This window comes from Macroventuria anomochaeta (assembly GCF_010093625.1).
Source record: "Macroventuria anomochaeta strain CBS 525.71 unplaced genomic scaffold BU25scaffold_44, whole genome shotgun sequence".
Taxonomy (NCBI): domain Eukaryota; kingdom Fungi; phylum Ascomycota; class Dothideomycetes; order Pleosporales; family Didymellaceae; genus Macroventuria; species Macroventuria anomochaeta.
The window spans coordinates 149,149-168,344 of NW_022985405.1; the positions used below are offsets into that span (position 1 = coordinate 149,149).

The 19,196-nt window shown below is 52.8% G+C and overlaps 7 protein-coding genes across 7 annotated transcripts; 2 read left to right on the plus strand and 5 right to left on the minus strand.

The window, feature by feature from the left end:
- The first annotated feature begins 786 nt into the window (after positions 1-786).
- On the plus strand, positions 787-2,360 carry BU25DRAFT_209806 (DUF803-domain-containing protein). Its single transcript, XM_033701185.1, has 4 exons — positions 787-945; positions 998-1,410; positions 1,465-1,756; positions 1,814-2,360. Exons 1-4 carry the CDS (start codon positions 932-934, stop codon positions 2,352-2,354), a joined length of 1,260 nt encoding a protein of 419 aa, XP_033556693.1. The 5' UTR covers positions 787-931; the 3' UTR covers positions 2,355-2,360.
- Positions 2,361-2,943: 583 nt separating this feature from the next.
- BU25DRAFT_402517 (uncharacterized protein) lies at positions 2,944-5,142 on the plus strand (the record flags this gene model as incomplete). The annotated part of the gene is made up of 3 exons (XM_033705047.1): positions 2,944-3,637; positions 3,869-4,874; positions 4,932-5,142. Coding segments are annotated over exons 1-3 (1,887 nt in total), but the record flags the coding sequence as incomplete, so codon positions are not given.
- Positions 5,143-5,705: 563 nt separating this feature from the next.
- Positions 5,706-6,905, minus strand: BU25DRAFT_377667 (60S ribosomal protein-like protein L2/L8; the record flags this gene model as incomplete). Its single annotated transcript, XM_033704151.1, has 5 exons — positions 5,706-6,112; positions 6,163-6,468; positions 6,525-6,619; positions 6,672-6,732; positions 6,804-6,905. 5 exons carry the CDS (start codon positions 6,903-6,905, stop codon positions 5,912-5,914), a joined length of 765 nt encoding a protein of 254 aa, XP_033556695.1. The 3' UTR covers positions 5,706-5,911.
- A 3,898-nt stretch (positions 6,906-10,803) lies between these two features.
- BU25DRAFT_402523 (beta-lactamase/transpeptidase-like protein) lies at positions 10,804-12,923 on the minus strand (the record flags this gene model as incomplete). Its single annotated transcript, XM_033705048.1, has 3 exons — positions 11,776-12,923; positions 10,967-11,721; positions 10,804-10,912 (listed from the first exon to the last, which is right to left on the minus strand). Exons 1-3 carry the CDS (start codon positions 12,694-12,696, stop codon positions 10,804-10,806), a joined length of 1,785 nt encoding a protein of 594 aa, XP_033556696.1. The 5' UTR covers positions 12,697-12,923.
- A 265-nt stretch (positions 12,924-13,188) lies between these two features.
- Positions 13,189-14,565, minus strand: BU25DRAFT_415228 (uncharacterized protein). The gene has a single exon (XM_033707495.1). The coding sequence runs from the start codon at positions 14,125-14,127 to the stop codon at positions 13,357-13,359; it is 771 nt and encodes a 256-aa protein (XP_033556697.1). The 5' UTR covers positions 14,128-14,565; the 3' UTR covers positions 13,189-13,356.
- A 171-nt stretch (positions 14,566-14,736) lies between these two features.
- Positions 14,737-16,774, minus strand: BU25DRAFT_415230 (MFS general substrate transporter). The gene is made up of 2 exons (XM_033707496.1): positions 16,079-16,774; positions 14,737-16,020 (listed from the first exon to the last, which is right to left on the minus strand). The coding sequence occupies exons 1-2, from the start codon at positions 16,364-16,366 to the stop codon at positions 14,788-14,790; spliced, it is 1,521 nt and encodes a 506-aa protein (XP_033556698.1). The 5' UTR covers positions 16,367-16,774; the 3' UTR covers positions 14,737-14,787.
- A 1,036-nt stretch (positions 16,775-17,810) lies between these two features.
- Positions 17,811-19,073, minus strand: BU25DRAFT_352177 (carbon-nitrogen hydrolase; the record flags this gene model as incomplete). The annotated part of the gene is made up of 1 exon (XM_033703392.1): positions 17,811-19,073. One exon carries the CDS (start codon positions 19,071-19,073, stop codon positions 17,811-17,813), a length of 1,263 nt encoding a protein of 420 aa, XP_033556699.1.
- Positions 19,074-19,196: the final 123 nt, after the last annotated feature.

Sequence of the window (19,196 nt, forward strand, 5' to 3'; positions counted from 1 at the left end):
TGGTAACTTCTACGAACCAAAGTGCGAGTGCGCCATGAACTCAATTGGCCAAGAGTTTGAAGACGCAGAAAGTCATGGCACACGAATGAACAACTGCTGTCTTTGATCAGCGTCAACAATTGCATCAGGAATGAAGGATCGACAGGCACGCCGGGAGTCCGTAGAATCCGAAGTTGCAGACGCGTAACCCCAACACAAAGGCGACCGCGGCCCCCGTCCCGTGTTCGTTCGCTGGCTTTGAGGCTGAGCAGCACAGAACGCTAAGAAAAGAACCCCTGCATTTGGCAGCACCACGGTGAAACCTTGGGAGGGAAGGCCAGCCAGGGCGAAACGGTACCTGAGCGATAGCGTTACTTGACACTTGTTGAATTTATCGATAACCACAGCTGTTCCCCGGACGCTTTGCTCGCGCTCAAGTCCTGTTGCTCTCCTGTTGTCATTGTCGCTCGAGCTGTGCGAGCACTGTGCTCTTGTTGTTCTAGACAGTCGTTACTACCGCTAGTCCCCACCCATCCACCCATCCCTCGCTGCAGGTGACGACGTCGCCCCACGGTCGCAGTCGCTCCTTTCGTGCCTGGAATCCCTCGGCGGCGTTTGGTGAAACGCGCATCGATTTCAAGGCCCTGCCTGTCACGAACATCGACACATTCGAACTTTGCCGAATCTCCGCATCGCACCACGTCGCAACGCAGAGCTCAAGTGCTGAGTTCTGCTGTGTTGGATCGAGGACAGCGCGATCACGACACGCAACAGATTGCTCGCAAGCTCATTATCGATAACCGCAACACAAGCTCATTATCGATAACCACACCGCACTGCTTGCGCTTCTCGCAACACAGCTGTAGCGATTACACGGCGCATCTGAGCGCATTGCCATACATACACACATATCCATATCTTCCCGGCTAGGCGATAGTCGCTGAACGGCGTCATGGTGGAAGACAAGTACGCAGCCGCGCACAACGCCCGCCGACCAACATGCTAACCCTTCGAACAGATATGTCGGCCTCTGCCTCGCAGTCTCGTCCTCGCTCGCGATTGGCGCCAGTTTCGTCATCACAAAGAAGGGCCTCAATGCGTCCATGGAAAAGCACGGCTTCGACGGCGACGGCTACTCGTACCTGCGCAACTCGACCTGGTGGGCCGGCATAATCACCATGGTGCTCGGCGAGATCTTCAACTTCGCGGCGTATGCGTTTGCGCCTGCGATTCTTGTCACGCCGCTCGGTGCGTTGAGTGTGCTTATTGGCGCTGTGCTGGGTAGCTACTTCTTGGATGAGCAGCTGGGCCTGTTGGGCAAGATTGGCTGTGCGATTTGTCTGATTGGGAGTGTGATTATCGTGCTCCATGCGCCGCCCGATAAGGAGGTTTCGTCTGTCGACGAGATCTTGCATCTGGCGCTCCAGCCTGGTATGTGTCTTGCGCCAGGAAAGCATGTCTGCGCAGGCAACTAACCCTGCCTAGGTTTCCTGATCTACTGCCTCTTCGTCGCCATCTTCTCCATCTTCATGATCTACAAGATCGCTCCCAAGCACGGCCGCAAGAACCCGCTCATCTACCTCTCCATCTGCTCCACAACCGGCTCCGTCTCGATCATGTTCATCAAGGCCTTCGGCATCGCGCTGAAAATGACCTTCGCGGGCAACAACCAGTTCACACACCCCTCAACCTACGTCTTCGTCATCATGATCGTAGGCTGCATCCTCACGCAAATGAACTACTTCAACAAAGCCCTCAGCCAGTTCTCCACCAACATGTACGTCTCCCTTTCCCACGCCTCCCTAAATCGAAGCCCAGCACTAACACCCTCCAGTGTCAACCCTTTGTACTACGTAACATTCACAACCTTCACCCTCATCGCCTCGTGCCTCCTCTTCCAGGGCTTCAACACCACCTCTGCCGTAAACACAATCTCCCTACTCTGCGGCTTTCTTATCATCTTCTCCGGCGTATACTTGCTCAACCTGTCCCGCGACGATCCCAACGGCACGAACGCGCTCGGCAACACGCTCTCCGACGGCATCCCTAGCGACGCTATCAGCGGCTTTCCGACGAGACGCAGTATGCAGGCGCGCCGCAGCCAGGAACTGTATTTGCAGAGTAATGGAAGTGGGGTGCGGAGGAGTAGCGGCATGGGCGGTGAAGGCGCGGGGTTGATGCATGATTACGATGTGGAGAACCAGTTTGAGTTGGGGAATTTGGCGGATAGTGACGACGAAGACAACAGGAAGAAAGGCACGAGTTTCGATGAGGATGGCAGGCTTGGTGGGAGAGCAAGTAGCGGGAGTAATATGCGCAGTTTGAGAGTGCAGAGGGAGAGTGTGCAGCCTAAACGTACGAGCAGCCCGCGGTAGATATGTGAGGCTTATGAGAAGGGTTGGCCGTGAGCACATCTCCGGCTCAAGACAGAGCCCAGATAAGAGGCATGAGGCGTTTGCATAGAGAGAGGGGTACCGTATGCTTGGCGCCGCGGTTCGGCGTTCAGGATGTGGCATTTGGCATATTGCATGGACATGACGAAGGATTGTGTTTGTACTATGGCTGGCATGAACTGATATACCCACGGGATACGGTCTGTATGCATCGCTTCGCTTTGCTGGAGCACAAAATTATCAGCTTATTTTCAGCATATACAAACTTGAGTCCTTCACGATTCACATCACGTTCTTGAGCTCGACTCCTCGGAAAGGGCTTTCGCGACACAGACTCGCCAGGTGCTTGGCCATGGTATTTTGGAAGCGTCCTGTATAGAAATCGCTAAGGATGCCCGGTTTTTCAGAGACTTCCATCTCACCTGAAATCAATACATGTGTCGCTGTCAAGAACGACTGCCTCTAAGAGATCGTGACCACACGATGCCACTAGTCCTGTTTGTTGCTAGTTCCACCTTCAAACAAACACTCACCTCCCACGCCATATCAACCACCTAACTCTCATCCCGACCTGAGGGTCATTGCAAGCACAGGATGGAGTTTTCAAATGCGCCTACGTTGCTCCAACAAGCGGAGAAGATCTTGCTGCACCCAATCCACCCCCACCTGATCGCCTATTGCCCAACTATGGACCTGATTGCCGTCGTTACTACAGAAGAGAACTTGGAAGTGTACCGTATCAATGGGCAGCGAGCTTTCGGCTTAAAAAGGAAGAGCGAGGAACTAGTCCTCGATACGATCAAATGGGAGTTCAATGGCAAAAGCATCGCAGTCAGTTGGAGCGACGGCAAAACAGATCTAGTCAGCAGCGAAACGGGAAAAGTCGGGTTAAAGGATCTCGACCTGCCGAAGAAAGTTTCAAGAGATGGATCTAACAGCAGGGTGAAGTGCATTGGATGGGGCCTGAACTTCATTGATGTTGAGTCTGTCAAGAGCAGGACGAAGAAAGCGGCGCGGGGTTTCGATCTCTCGACTGAAGTTTGGGATGAGGCAAAGGATGGCGCAGATGTTGAAGACTTCCTACAGAGGCAGCCTGATATACATGCTGTGGATTGCGCGCCTGATCTGCCGGACCAGCTGGCTGTTATGGATGTCGAGACGCTGTTGCCGAAGCTGCCTGCGATTCCATTGCCGCCTGCGCTCCCGTTCATGAGGGTCTCACAGGCAGATTCGGGCGCGTTCAGCTCGCAAGCCGAGGTCGATGCGTTGTTACATTCACATCATCTGAAGGACTACAACTCGGTGGACATGTTCATTCGGTGCTCGGAACGCGGAACGGTACATCCTTCCATCTACGACTCACTGGAGACAGTCACGGTCAGCCTACCTCCAGCATGGAACATCGACAGCACACCCTTATTACACGCGAGTCATCCATATGGCTGCAGCCACAGCCTCCTCATGCGGACCACCACCCCAAACTCGCAAACGAAGAGCATTAGCTTTGTCCCACTAACACTCAACTTCGTCCCGAGCGCAGGCATTTACCTCCACCTCATCGCCTCTAAGACCTCACAGCTTCAAAACCTTCTCCTCTACATAACACAATGCCTCCAATGCATTCGTACATTCTTCAAGCACGCCACAGATCTCCCTTCGAAGTTCATGATGAACATCTCCGAAACACTCGAAGAAAAAGGTCAAGGCGATCTTACTACGAACCTCTTTCACCTAGCCTGCACCAGCGCATGCCCACCTCTCATCCGCGAATGGCTCGTCGACGAGCTCGCCGAACAGGGTCACAAGCGCTGGGACAACACTGTCACCTCCTCGCTCACCACACTGCAGGCACTTGTACATGAAAATCTCATCCCGGCACTTGATCGCACGGCAACAGTCATTTCGCGCCTGCGTGGGCTAGCGATGTATCACGACACAGATTGGATCTTCAGCAGCCCGACCACAGAGTTTACATCCCTCCTCGAAACGCTGAAAAACATGCGCTTATTAGCACATACCGTGCTGCTCTACATCGCAGATGAAAAACGCCAATTCGCTGCATTCAGCAGATGGCTGCGCTTCGTCATCGACTTCGAAGCCACAGAGCCCGATAGCCAAAGCCGAGCCGAGATGGAGGGGCGAGACTCGGGTGTTGATGTCAGCTTGGTACTGGAGTATGTGCGCTATGGGCTGCAGCAGAGCAGTCTGCAGCCGTATTTGATGCCAGAGGTTATGCTGGAAGCGGAAGATAAGGAGAAAGCGAAGGCGAGCTATGAGGATACGAAAAAGGCGATTGAGGTGTTTGAGGAAGGGCAGAAGTGGAGACCTGAGGCGCTGTGCTTGGAGCATGTTCTGGGCCATTTGGCGAAAGGCACGACGGGGTTGTTGAGGCAGGTTAGTAAGTGGCAGGAGAGCGGGATACAGATGGACAGCGGTGTCGTCCTCGAGACCTCCCCGAATGGAGAAGAGGACAGCATCGTGGATATGAAGATGGTGTATGAGGTAGGCCTTGCGCCATGCACTTCCCATGACCCAAGGACACGGCTAACAGGAGACCAGCAGCAACCGGCACTCTCCACGACATCAAGCCGGACAGAGATATCAACCTACATCGCCCTCGCCTCCCCCTCTTCCCCAGCAACGCTCCACATCCACCGCCTCACCCACCTATCCAGCATAACCTCTCTTCCCCGGGACCTGCGGAGCCACAGTATCGCGAGCCTCTCCTTCCCGTCCGGCAGTTCAATCCTCGACTTCAAATTCGCCGACGACTTCGCCCTACTCGTGCTGCTTTACTCCCCCAAACCTCAGAGCGCAAATGACGACGACGGCATACAAGGCTACAGAATCCTGCGCATCCCTTACAGCACGCCCACGCAGGATGATGGCAAGGACACATCGATACCCTACCACACTCTCCCTTCTTCGAGCTCCACACATCTGCTCCCCACTGGCACCGCGCCTGCCCCATCAGACCGCACAATCACGAACATCACACCTGCAGTGGTGCAGCAGTACACGATCCACGTGTTTGAGCGCGAGGGACGCTTTGTACCGGCGAGGTTGGTGGTCAATGGGCGGAAAGGGAGGAGAGTTGTGGTTGTGCTGGCGCAGGATGCGAAGCATTATAGGGTGCTAGATTTGGATTATCCTGGTCAGCGGGAAGAGGAAGGTGAGATGGAGGGCGAGGTGGGTGAGGATGGGGATACGGTTATGAGCGGGCTTGAATGAACGCGTGTGGTGAGCAGCTACGTCAAAAGGAAGAGCCTGAACATTGTAAGCAGTTCAAATTCGTGCAACTGGGAGCAGAGACTGGTGGATTGAGAATCAAACGTTCACATTGCCAAAAGTACAGTCCAATGCATTTTTCGGTATCACATTCCCTATAGCCTATCATGCATGTAGACCTTCTGAGAAGCCTGACCGGAGAAGTATCATAACGCCCAGCCACCCGCATGTTGGTGTGTGGTATGAGAGAATAACCGAGTGCATCATTGTCATTGATCCAGATAACCGACGCCACCGTTTCAAGAAACCACTTAATCCTTGGTCTTCTGGGTACCGCGGAGCAGACCTGTCCTCCTGGCGGCGATGAGACCAGCCTTCTGACCGGCAACGGCGTAGCGCGAGATGGTCGAGGCCTTTCCGATATGCTGGTGGTTACCACCACCGTGGGGGTGATCGACGGGGTTCATGGCAACACCACGAGTCCTGGGCCAGCTGTTGCGCTTGGCAGCGAACTAGAAATTGTCAGCACTGCAATGATCGCACTTTGCGGGTTTCTACTGACCTTGTGCTTGGCACGCGAGGCCTTGAGGAGGGGCTTGTCTGTACGTCCACCACCGGCGACGATACCGACCATACCACGGCAAGAGCTGGGAAGGACCTTCTTGGCACCGGAGGGGAGCTTGACACGGGTCTTGCCCTCGTCGGGGTTGTGGCCGATGACGGTAACGTAGTTACCGGAAGTACGGCCGAGCGCACCACGGTCACCGGACTTGTCCTCGACGTTGGTGAGGACGGTACCCTCAGGGACGGAGTGGAGGGGCAGGATGTTGCCGATGGTGAGAGCGGCGTGCTTTCCGGCGTAGATGAACTGCGCTGTGTTAGTCTACGAGCCCGTCACTTCTCGTACTTTGCGGGGGCACTGACCTGGCCAGTGTACATGCCCTCGTTGGCAATGAAGGTCTCGGTGTTGTGCTTGAACCTGTAAGGGTTGCGGAAAGTGACCTTGGCCAGAGGAGCGCCTGCAAAATCGTCAGAAAAGCCCTGTCGCCCATTGCGCGCGGGTGCACTCACCACGACCGCTGTCGTGGACAATCTCCTTGACTACACCGCGAATGTATCCATTGCGCTCAGACTGCCTGCTGTTAGCCCCTCACATTCCTTCGTGTGCGGTTGTTGCGGCGGCTGCGCGGTTCGAGAACGTACGAAGTCGAGCGTGCGGAACTGGGCGGGGGCCTTGTTCAGGCGGGTGTTGGCCGTGAAGATAGAGCCGCGACCCTTACGCTGGTTGCGGATGACACGACCCATGGCGACTGACTTTGCTGGTGGTTAGTGGTCGTGATGTCGAGTTGCAACTTCCACCAAGTAGGAATTTCGCAGACTCGCTTAAGCGTGGGTGCCACTAAGCCCGCCGCCCATGCCGTATCGGGCTCTAGCGTTATTGAAATCGGTAGGCGCGACTGGGCGAACACTAACATCACCGTCTTGTGTGAGCGAACAGCGCGCGTTCTAACGCTGTGTGCCATTGTCTTTGTCTTTGATCATGCATATCAGCATAGTTGCATCGGCCTTCGATCACTGTGACACTTCATTAGCCGACTTACGGATGACCCAGGATCGATGAGGCCGCTGAGGATTGGCGAGTATTACTAACATGCTCTCGTCGTGCCCTGAAGCAAAGGGCATGGCAAAGTGCCTCTCATGTAGCAGAAAAAAGCCGGATACAAGTGCGCTATAGGAGGGCTTCGGGTGCAGATTCAGAAGCTACTTGCACTTTCACAAATCGTTACAGGACTACAGTGTTTTTTGCAAACCTTGTAGACCCTTGTTAATTGTGCGGAAGGCATCCAGGAGTGTGTTGTTTGGGTGATTATTAGGATGCTGCAGCCGGCATTTTTCGCCACGCGAGAGAGTGCCAAAGAGAAGCCGCACTGATATTGTCAGCTCGCAGCAATGTTGGTGGCCCGGAGTCACCAGCAAGGACAGCCTTTTATTAGCAGACGAAGTATGGTTCTCTGGTACTGACTCCTCTCGACTCACCCCAATAATTGATAACCGTTTCTCTTCTTCACGACTTCTACAAGCCATCACACATTCACTGTCTCTGCTTCGATTCTATTTCCGTTATCACACCACCTTAGTATCAGCCGTCATTATCGATCATCCAGGAGGTAGTCACGATGGTTAAACGCAAGAAGGCAGTTATCAATCCAACAGCAAACTTCACCGGACCACTCCGTATCTACGACCTTCCGCAAGAGCTACGCGACCTCGTCTTAGCAAAATCTGCTCAAGGCTTCCAAAACCCGTGCACCTTGTTAAACAGGGCAACTTAAGAATTACGCTCCATATCCTCCCTAAACACAGGGAGGACGTATTGAACACCCGCATAGAAAACTTTCCACATGGCTAGACACTCACAAGCACAAGCATTTCATCACCAGTCGCTTCTCTTACAGTGGCTAAACAGCAGCACCACTAGCCTCCGCCCCTACGACAGCATTCTTTATCAGCAGCGAGAGTTCTTCAGCCGCAGGCTCAAAGAACACGCAGGATGAGCTGATGCGGGCGCAGAATCTGCGCAACCGCTCTAGGCGAACCATCAAGGATGCAGAGAACGTCACCATTGACACTGGGCTAAGAGAGTCGATCGCTCCATGCACAATGCTGCTGAAGCGCCTGGGAAACATCTTATGTTACTACACTGGCCAGCGAGCGCTGTACTTGAGTTTTGGTCTAGGTACATCCATATTCGACAGCGCTATGGGCAAGATCACGATTGACTTAACTGGGCTTGAGTTGATTGGGTTCGAGCTAGATCGACTCGTAGTGCAGGTGTCAATCAGCTGCTTCTTCTCAAAGGGGGTAGAGGATCAGATAAGCAAGAGTCTTGGTGAAGCAGGAGAATTGGCGTCCAATCTCCTGCCGACTCGGGTCTAGATGGCTGAGGTGAAGGTGACCTTAGGATGAGTATTGTCCTAGGTCCATGTTTTGGGTCGCTGCAGAGCCCATTGGATACCTCCATGCTTACTTAATCGAGGCTGATCAGGATGTCCTGTTTGTCGCTGTCATCCAAGACCCTGGAGGAAGTCAATGATCTCCAAAAAAATGGCCGTTGCTCGTTACTCTTTCTGGATCGAAGTCCAACAAGCGCACGTGCGCTAGCTCATCTTCACCTTACATCGCATACGAATACTCCGCCACCCTCTGCCCTGACCTACCTCCTTGACAACCTCCACAACGCTACAGTACTTCGACATTTGCATTCAACTGGAGCAAGCTCAGCATGGCACCGTTCGACCCTACAGCCAGCTTCACTGGACCTTTCCGCTTCTTCGGCCTGCTACACGAGCTGCGAGACCTGATCTACCACGAAGTTCACTCGGACTCTCCTGACTTTTACAACGGTCTCCACCGAGATGCGCGGAACACCGTACTATCAGTTGACGCTCAGAACTCGAACACCAAGTTTCAGCGCCCGAATATCACACTTTCCGTAGTCTGTCAGCGCCAGACGACTTTTGGGCTTTTCCAGCTATAGAGGTGGAGGTCAAGCGATTGGGGGCGCGGTGGTAGATCCGGAGGTGCTGGTGAGTGCTAGTACTAGACCGTGGGTGCGTAAGGGGAAGGTGTATGAGTTCTGGAGCTTTGAAGTCCTGAAGTCACCGTAAAAGCTTCAGATTCTCCAATATATACTACCGATATACTCTCATGATTTCTTGTCAAAGCAGTGTGGTGATGTAATCCATATTGCATTGCCGTTCTTATTTTGCCCAGAGTGATTTTCAGATCGTTCATCTACCGAGTGTGTCAATGCCGCCCCCCGTTAGCTTCCGCCCCTACTCTGTAGTAGCACCTTCTGTCCTCATCGGTGACTGCTCCTATTCCGTCTCGCTCTTGACAACCGGGGCCTCCGAAGAGACAATCAGATTGTATTCGTCAGGCGAATTACCTGTGTCCTTGAGGATCTCAGCCTGCCGATCCTCCATATAACCAGCCCATCGCAACCGGCACTCAGCGTAGATGCATCAGGGTGGAGGCGAGACGTCCGCTTGAAGCTAAAGTCCCCTTGCTCCTTTCATTTCGGCAGAATGATAGTACCGGTTGGCGAGACGGATGAGGTAATCTATGATCACTTGTTCTTCTTTCATTTGCTTGGCTTCCTTCGCCTCGTACTCACTGAGCCGGTCCTCAAGTGCAGCTCGAGCGATCTAGTTCTCATAGAGCTGTTGTCAAAGTGTCGTGTGAGCCGATGTGAGATGCGTGTGAAACGATTTGAGTGTCCTGTAAGCCGATTGGTATGTCCTGTGAACCGCTTCAAGTGTCTTGTCCTTGCGGAATTCTGCCCAGCGATCTTGACCTCGGAATGCCGATCTTTATTGCTATCTGTGTCGGCCTGAAGGATATGGAACCGCTCATCTGGCGTCGGGAAACCTGGAGGCCACGGTCGCGAGTGGAAGTCTAACGGACCCCTTGCTACACTGTCGACGACCGGACGTAACATCGTTTACGTAGAGGTCACCGTTGCGAGTCGTGGCCCAAAGTCTGTGGTATAACCTATCGTCGCTCGTATTGTTACGAGATGCGAATGGGTGTTGGAAAGGAGGGCTGTTGGGTGTTGATGGACAGGTGTGTAGAGTGTAGAAGGTGCGGTTGAGAAGCTAGGATGTGAGCGCTTATCAAGCTATATAGTGATACCTGCTGCGTTCCAAGTAAAAGACGATCGATTGCTGGCTTCTCTTACTTAACCCTTGACAGTGAGATTGAAAATGTAGACCATTTTTGATAGAGGCAGGCTAAGACGTCACCAGTAAGTAGTACGCCTTTCGCAAGTGAGAGAAGTTCACCTGGGCTTTGGCCTCATTCATCAATCGCTGGCAGGAAAAAGATTGTGGCGCATAGTAAGGCTGGAACTGTCATCAAGTTGGCGACCCGTATTTGAATCGCTTTGATAGGCAGGTCGACGGTAGTGTTTCGCAGCGTGGATCTAGTCGGCTTGGTAAGGCTCACAAAAGCCAATTACCCACTGAAGTCCTTCTCGCTAACACGTTCATAGTCGGCCCACGGATCAATCGCTCCATTGCTGTGGCCAAGTTTTGCGGGATATCTAGTAGTAACAATTGATCCTTGACCAAACCAAAAACGAGAGGAGAATCGAAAAAGTGGGTCCATCATGTAGGTTGAGGCGAAGGCATAGTTGAGCGTCCTATGATTTGGTCACTATAATGTCAAATGGCGGATAACGCAGCTCAACCCCGTTGCTAGTCTCGACCAGCACAACCTTGGTCAAAGGCCACCCGTTCTGATCTTTGTACCTACGAGTCATTAGCGAATGGGACGAAGCCGATTCCCCAATTTAAACCACTTACCCATCATAATCATACCAGTTACACACCTCCTCTCCAGCAAGGGTCATTCTGAAGACTTGCGCCCCTTCACCAAAATCTGCTACCTCACTTGCTCCTCCAGCAGGCTGTAGCACGACACCCTCCGGTCTGGAAAAGTATCGTGTTTCTACGATGTTATCAAGCCAGCTTAACCGGTCGATTGCTTCCAGAGCGCTGCTACCATTGACGATGAGCTCGCGCATGTACAGAATCTGGTCCTGAACTTCGAGTCTAGCGTACGTTGTCGAGTTGGAACCAATGCTGCTCACTACGTCTGTAATGATGCCCGTATCTCGCCCACTTCCGTAGGTGCCCGCGAACCTCATCTCGACTTGCGCAGTCAGTGCCTCTGCAAACGCAGGGACAATGATGTCTTGTATGTCGCTATACATACTTCCTGGATACAGCGTCTCGTACCCCTCCAGTCCAGCGGTCTGACTGAGGATCACATGCCCGTAGCCAAGATTGGGCACGACATCGATCCAGGACTGCCAGCCACCACCGCTCCCTGACTTGCCGTAGATACTGTACGTCTTAGTCATGTTGGGTTTGCTTGCATTGGAGCTTGTGGGGACTGTATGAAGGCTGATCTCCCATCCTGGGCCGACTTGCTGCTTGCCGTCTGGGAAGGCGTAGACTGGCTTCAGCGCGCGACGGCGGTTGGAGGGCGAGATAAGTGAGGGGGAGTGTTGCAGCCAGACGCCGTGAAGATACTTTGCTAGATCATTTGCTGAGCTCTGGAGTCTGTCAATACTGTCATACAGTCATCATTCGAGACGAAGACAACTCACCCACATGCCCGCGGCCGGATCGTATCCTTCTCCAACCACCAGATCAGCCCAGTTGTCGCCTCCAGGCACCGTAACGAACGGAATGAGGCTATCAAAAACGGGGCCTATGAAGCTGTGTGTCATGTTCAATGGCTCCAGTAGCTCCTGTGTCGCAAGCTGACTCCAAGTCAGATTGCCGCGAGTAATCTCGTTATAGTACGAGGCTACTGCAGCTCCGAGGATCCCAATGCCCGCATTGGAGTACGCGGACCTCTCACCAGGCCTAAACATCAACTCTGTCTTTCCGACCCCCTCAACCACGCTCTCCACTGTTTGGTCCGCCCATAACGCTCCGATTTGCTCCGCGGTGGCTTTTCCTGTACTTAACACTTGATTGAAGTTCGTACTGAAGCTCTCTCTCGTAACACCACTTGTGTGGCTTGCCAACATACCCAGAGTGATGTCGCTGCCGCCATCTGCCCAGTCGAGCGGCGGGAGGTGAAAAGACGGTAGAAGGTTCCGGACTGGAGTATCGAGGGTAATAGCGTGGTTCGAAAGCCGGGAAAGGATCAGAGCGCTGGCCATGGCGAGGTTCTTCGTAACGGAAGCGACGCGGAATATGGAATCGCTAGTGATGGCATTCCCGGTGACGTTTAGAGGATAGAGGGAAGTTTCGTTGAACTTCAGATCGCCGGCATTGAAGGTATAGATGGGTGTGGGCGAAGAGGCGTGGACGATTGCGAAACTCAGTGCATCACGCGTGACGTTGTCATCGTAAGGCTTCTGCAGTAATTCTTCAACTCTTTCAAATGCTTTGAGTACAGCTGGATGGCTAAGAACCGGGGTGTATGCAAGTAACTCCTCAGGCACGTCTGGTACACAAGCCGCTCTTGCCCAACTCGCAATCACGAGTGCCAAAGCACACGGAATGCATCGAAACATCGTCGCAATGGTTCTAGAGCAACCGGGAGTCAAGGAATGAGGATTGTTGTATACTTGCGAGCACTTCTTGTACCTGGGTGATCACAACCCCACAAGTGGACCCGATAAGCACAGTTGCTACGGCGCACCAATGGAATGTTGTGCCCAGACAGATCGACGGTCCTGCCTATCCGGATTCGCGCCGATAGTTTGGTGGTGCAATTTAGTGTTGCTCGAATACATTGGGCTCATAGGGTGTGTGCGTGAGGGGTTTGTAATTAGCATATGCGCGACCCCATTTGTTCCAATATTTGGTCGTCCCGAAGTGATACTATCGAACCACACCTACTTTGTTTTTGTTAGCTCAAGAATACTTGAAAAACTACAGGTAGTCTTGTTCGCTCTACACTTTAATCAACTTCGCTTTGGAAGCCTCCAGGCGGGATCGTCCAAAGTGAGGATTGGTAACTGATGCATCGGAGCTTTGCTGCAATGTGAGGGCCATTAATATATATCTTGAAGTAGAGATTCAATTCTTGCGTACTGCTACGCAGTCAACACCTGTAAATGCCGCTAAACTCCAGATCCATGCCGCTAACAAACATCATCAATCGCAGACATGGTGGTACGCTGGCCTTGCGTCGGGTGAACGTCATCATGTCGGTCCTAGCCCTCGTCCGCTCACTCCCGCGGCTTCTTCCACAGCTCTTCCTCGTTCATCTGCCGTAACGAGGGTACGCCGTTCGGAGACTGCGATGTCGAATATTCGATGCCACATGCGCCACGATCCAGCGCAAGCGAGTTCAGGGTCCAGTGCAGCTGTTCAGACGCGTCGCTTGGTAAGCTGGACCGACCGCGAGTTTGCGCAAGTTGATGTTGAACTGCCCCATCGCCAGAAGACATCATTGCCAGTGATAAAGAGTCCAGTTCAGCCGCAAACTCTGTCTCTTCTGTGCTCGCTTCTTGTGCGGAACAGATGTTGCTTGGCCGCATGTTGGCCTTCAATTCCATTTCGTAGAGCTTGTGCTCTCGTGCAAACTCAGCTTCCAGCAATCGGCGTTCCTCAAAGAATAGATCGTACTGCTCTTTCGACATTTGGTCGATAGGCGGATAAGATGCGCCGTGTTGCGCTTTTCGCTGCTCCCAAATGTCGATAGCTTCTTCCTGGATACATTCATTGCAGACGAACGCAAGGCCCGTGGAATTTCCAAAAGGCTCAACGCAGTTGCCGCCACAGTCTTCGACGAGATCGGTCCGAATACGATGTGAACACAGCAACTGGTGATAGAGACGGCCCTGACATGGTGCAAATCGTTTGCTCCGAATGTTATTGAAGGGTGTGGTTGATGTGGACTGTGGCGCGGTTGAGGTGGTAGGCTGTGCGTGTTCTGAGTCAGGTGTGCTGGACCACCCCCATTGACACGCCATGACCAGATTTGCGTGAGACATCATATCTTCCGAGGCCTTTGGGGAACCCGAAATGCGTTATTTGAGAAGTCTATGATAACTTCCTGTCGTCTTATGTCGACTTCAATGATATCAAATGTGGCGTTTACTAGCGTGTCGCGTTGTTGCCTTTTGTGGCGGTCAAAAAGTGAGGCTTTCAGGGTGAGTGAAGCGGCGGGTCTGTAAGACTTGGGTAATGGTTAAACGGTTGTGTGATATGTAGTACACGCCTGAAGATGTGATCTCGTGAAGAGCATTATCTGTGCACAAGGCGCTTCGATAATCCTGAGTGTGACGCTATTGCGAAAGCGCCAAGTCCAGGTACACAAGGCCGGTTCAAACGTGAGAAGCCTGATATCTTGATAAACGATAGTGTTGACTAGGCCAGAGTGAAGTACGGGCGCGAAGTGATCTGATAACGTGAAGTGCTGGGGTGGATGGAGGAGGTTGACACATGTTGGATGACGGTGATCGCGACGCGCAAAAAGTGGGTCGGGTAGCGCTAACCGGATTCAGCGTGGAAGGTTCGAGTGCCCGAAACTCAATCACCAACCACCTTAACGCCATCACTACTTAAAAGGACTACAGGCATGCACATCATCAATGAGTTAAAGCGTTGTGTTTGTATTCGATGATCATGCTCTAAGATCTCTAGAACCAAGAGTTTTACACCAAGAACCTGAACCCTCGCTCCTGCGCCTCGCCAGGGACCGCATTGATCGCTCCCTCAACATGCTCTCCTCTATCCAACTTCTTATTCAGTCTACCCAGAATGATCCTCATGATGATCGTCATAATGATGGCCAATCCCGCAGTCGCGCAGTCAACACTAAGAGGGATCGTCAGGTTGGGCTGTGCGCCGCTCTTGGGCTGTGGATACATGTAACTCGCGTAGATACTGCTCGTATTCGAGATCGCATTGATGAAAGCGAGCGCAGCAGCACGTTTCGCGGGCGGTCGCGGCATCGAATTTGATATCCAGGCCAGAGCCACGACGTACCCGGTGTATACGCCGGGAACCATCAACATCATAGCTGCATAACGTGGTCCTGTGGTATGCGTAGCAGCGGCGAGGATGAAGGCGAAGACACCAACGCAGAGCGGTAAGACGATGTGCCAGAAGCGCTCGCCGGTCCTGTCGGCGTGCCACGCATTCAAGAACGTCGTGATGACAGCGAGCACGTAAGGAGGTGCTGTCAGGAGCAACGTATGGATATTGTCGTAGCCGAGCGTCTTGACAACGGTCGGGAAGAAGTTCGTTACGGACGCAGAGGAGACGATGGACAGAAGCAAGACTGTGAAGATCCAGGTCTTGATGTCCACCAACGCAAGCTTGAGGCCGTGGAAAAACGTCTGCTGCTCGGCGGAAGTCCAATCATCCTCGCCAATGTCTTCCTGCAATCGGTAGACAGCGAGTTGGCGCTCTTCCTCGCTCAGCCATTTTGTCGTACGCGGGAAGTTCGGAAGAATGAAGAACGCTGCAAAAGCGATGATGACAGTGATGATGCCTTCAAGAATAAAGACCCAGCGCCACGCCCGCAAACCGTGCGTTCCGTTCATGTTGCTGGTGATACCCGCTGTGATAAGACCACCGAAAGCACCTGAGATGAGCGAGCCGGAATACAGAATCGCAGTTCGCAGACCAAGTTCCTTGCGCGTGTACCAAGACGAGAGGTAGAAGAGACATCCAGGAAAGTACGCTGCCTCAATGAAGCCGAGGAAAAAGCGACAAGCAGCTAGCCCAGCGAAGTTCTGGCAGGCACCAGTCAGACCACTGATTATGCCCCAGATGATCATGCAAGATGGCAAGTAAAGCGCAGGCTTTCCAGTCTTGTTCAGGAACAAATTCGACGGCACTTGCATACCTACGTATCCGACAAAGAGGATCGAGACGGTGGTCTTATCGGCAATTAGTATCGTGGAGGTTTTCAAGGAGTTGGGGCATATCCAAACTGACCTGATACTGCACGCTGCTCAGGTTCAACTCATCCTGCAGACCCGCCAATCGAACTGCCGCGATGTTGTTTCGATCAAGGTAGTTCATGATGTACATGAGAATGATCATCGGTAGCAACCTTGTGTCGACCTTCTTCCTCAACTTCGCTTCAGCCGCCACTCGTTGCTCTTGGGACATGGCCGCAACAAGCGGAGGAACAGTCAACTTCGACTGCCCTGCGGGCGCATGAACAGCATCATCGATGTAATCAGCCCGTGGCTTCTTGTCGATGTCGTCTTGAATCTCCATGGCGATAGTGGCGAGTGTGGGGTCGTCACTGACCCTCGAGACCTGATGAAGTCGAAGCGGCAAAAAAGCGAGGCTTCTGAACACCACAGAAGACAAGCGAACGTCAAGCAGCCAGGCGCACCAAGGCAAGTCTTATACGAAGCTTGCACTGCACGTACGTCTCGGCAATTCACCGATCGGAAGCAAACTGATCATCACACCGTCGCGGCTTGCCCGCTTAGGAAGTCGTTGTGGCCATCAGTCCGGACGTTCAGCCTAGGTTTGTACGTATCCGTGGATACATGCAAACCCCTTGTATATCCAACCTGTATATCCTGTATATGTACATATGCATGGGTCTCTTGACACATTAGTAAGCTCATCAGGTGAGTTTTCTGTTCTGTAATAGGGCAGAAGCCTTAGTAAGGAGGTGCCAAGAAAGCATGTGTACGAATATGTCAGCGAGGGCTCTGTATATACGCCAATAGATACGAACATATCCTGTATATATGATTACATGCCGGTCATCCCTAATTCAGCCGCGTGTGCTCGGGCACGACGGGCCGGCGAGTAAAATGTGTGATGAAAGTGGATTCGACGCGGGTGGAGTGCCTTGCGGGGTGATGATCAGCCGAATGCTCTGGGGTAAGAAGCCCGGGGTCAGCCGAGGTTCAAGATAAGAGAAGCCATGCCATCATCGAGCGTGGACGTATACAAAGTGCCCCGAGTTCGATTTCGAGATGGCTCGGACGTTGCGAACCACACGATATGGGTATCCCGAGACCTAGACCTGCAGTGGCTCATTACCAACGGTTAGGTATTTGCGTACGTTGTGACATTCAGATGCTGATGTCATATCAATATCTGTAGCATCTGACATCACTATGGAGGCCTCCACATAGCTACCAGCGTTGACCTATCTTCATCTTCATCACATCTTCGTACTCGGTCTGCTCCGCCTGAACCTCAACTCAGGTTACAACAAAACTCTAATCTACCTTCAAAACTTCTCCATACATAATCACAATGACCGATGTTCAAGAACAGCAAGCCTCGAAGCTCGAGAAGAACAACCCTCTCGCTACTTTGATCCCCTCAATCCTTTCCTTCTGCTCCTAATACTCCACAGGCAAGGTTACAGACAAGGTCAAGGACGTGCTCTCCAGCGGCGACAAGAACGGCCCCGCAAACCTCAAGTCCGACAACATCGGCTTCAAGCCCACCGACCCGACCAACGAGGACGGCCGCCGCGCAGTCGCAGAAAACGACACCAAGTCTGCTGGCGATACAACGAGCCTGCCTACAATGAATGGTGCATCGGCCCACCCCACGAACTAGACTACACAAAGTCTGTAAGAAGTGCAAGTGAATGGAGATGAGGGGAAAAGGGTACGTTCTGCGATTTACGATTTATGAACAGTCTGTAGACAATACATGATAAGCACAATATACAACGTTCTACAACTTACTGCGGCGGCGGATTGAGATCCAGTCCCTCGACTGACAGCTTGAAGCTATCTGATCTTGAGTAACTCCCTGCAGAATCAAAGTCCAATCTGCCCCTCTCACAGTCTTCAAAGTCTACTTCAGTAACCAGTAGTTCATCTTCCTTCTCCCAAACAGGCCCAGCAATTACTTCGCCCAGCGGCGAAACGATGCATGACCCACCTCTTGAGACATAGTCTTCGTCGTCAGGCGAGGAGGGCGCGACTTGGTTGGTAGCGGTTTGCTTAGGGCTAAGCGGCTGCTCAACTTCGTTATGGAGAGGCGAGGAGCCGGAGTCGGTAGCTGAGGAGTCGCCGTTGGTTTGGTGTTCGCTGTTGCTGTCGTGTAGGGGAAGGCAGATCTCGTTCTTCTCTTCTGTGAAGACGATTGTGCTCTTCCTTCGTCCGCCTCCTGTCTTGGGGGCCTCGGGTTGTGCTGGCGCGCTGTTGCTGTGCTGAGTTGTCTTGCCGCTCTTGATCCAGCTTGGGAGATGCTTCCTCTTGACGCATTGGTTTGCGCTCACGACGAAACAACGTCCTTCGCAGCCGATTGTGCGGACCAGTGACTCCCAGGTATCTCTAGCGTCTGCTGTGGGCGCAAACCAGAGGTTGACGTTCTGGCTGTACAGACTCTGTCGCAGGAGAGGCATGTAGTTCTCCCAGCAAATAGCCGACCCGATGCACAGCTTGACGCCCTTGATCTCCGTTGTGACGGCGCGCAATGTGGATGCTGAACCTTGGCCCCAGACTAAGCGCTCAGAGCCAGTAGGCATGACCTTACGTCTCTTGCCCAAAATACCAAGCTTGGGGCATACGAAGACAGCTCCACAGTACAGTGTGCCTGCGCATCGCTCGACGAGTCCAGTAACTACAAAGACGCCTGTCTCGCGCGCAATGCGCTCAAGCTCTTCTCTGACACCATCGCCTCTGTACTTCTTGCCACAAGGTAGCTCAAGCTTCCTCTCTACCCAGTCTTGACCTGCGCCAGTTGGTGTGTCTCCAAGATCTACAGCATCGTGGAAGTATGCCAGAAACTGCTCGCGGCCTTCTGGCGTGCGTGCGCCGACAGCGGCCCCGAAGTCGCAGGTGCGTGGGTAGCCTCCAAGGTAGGCTTCTGGGAATAGGATGATGTCGACACTCTCAGCTGCGGCGCGTTTTGTAGTGGCTTCAAGGGCGCGGAGGGTTTCTTGCGTAGTTTCGAGGGTGCGGGCTTGAGCGGAAGCAAGCTTGAGGAGTTGCGGCATTTTGTACGAATTCAACGAAATTATGGGATGCTTTTAAAGCTAGTTTGCAAGTTTTCTGCAATCTAACAAATTGTTAAAAGACTATAGCAACCTTTGTCTGAAATACAGAGTGTGGATGTGCTG

What these genes read in the sequence shown, in the direction of transcription:
- BU25DRAFT_415228 (XM_033707495.1), bottom strand. Translation starts at nt 14,127, where the DNA reads ATGATGTCTCACGCAAATCTGGTCATGGCGTGTCAATGGGGGTGGTCC.
- BU25DRAFT_209806 (XM_033701185.1), top strand. An exon ending in GCATCTGGCGCTCCAGCCTG is followed by an intron (nt 1,411 to 1,464) that starts GTATGTGTCTTG and finishes AACCCTGCCTAG; the next exon opens with GTTTCCTGATCTACTGCCTC. An exon ending in AGCCAGTTCTCCACCAACAT is followed by an intron (nt 1,757 to 1,813) that starts GTACGTCTCCCT and finishes AACACCCTCCAG; the next exon opens with TGTCAACCCTTTGTACTACG.
- BU25DRAFT_415230 (XM_033707496.1), bottom strand. Translation starts at nt 16,366, where the DNA reads ATGGAGATTCAAGACGACATCGACAAGAAGCCACGGGCTGATTACATC. An exon ending in TGAGCAGCGTGCAGTATCAG is followed by an intron (nt 16,021 to 16,078) that starts GTCAGTTTGGAT and finishes ATTGCCGATAAG; the next exon opens with ACCACCGTCTCGATCCTCTT.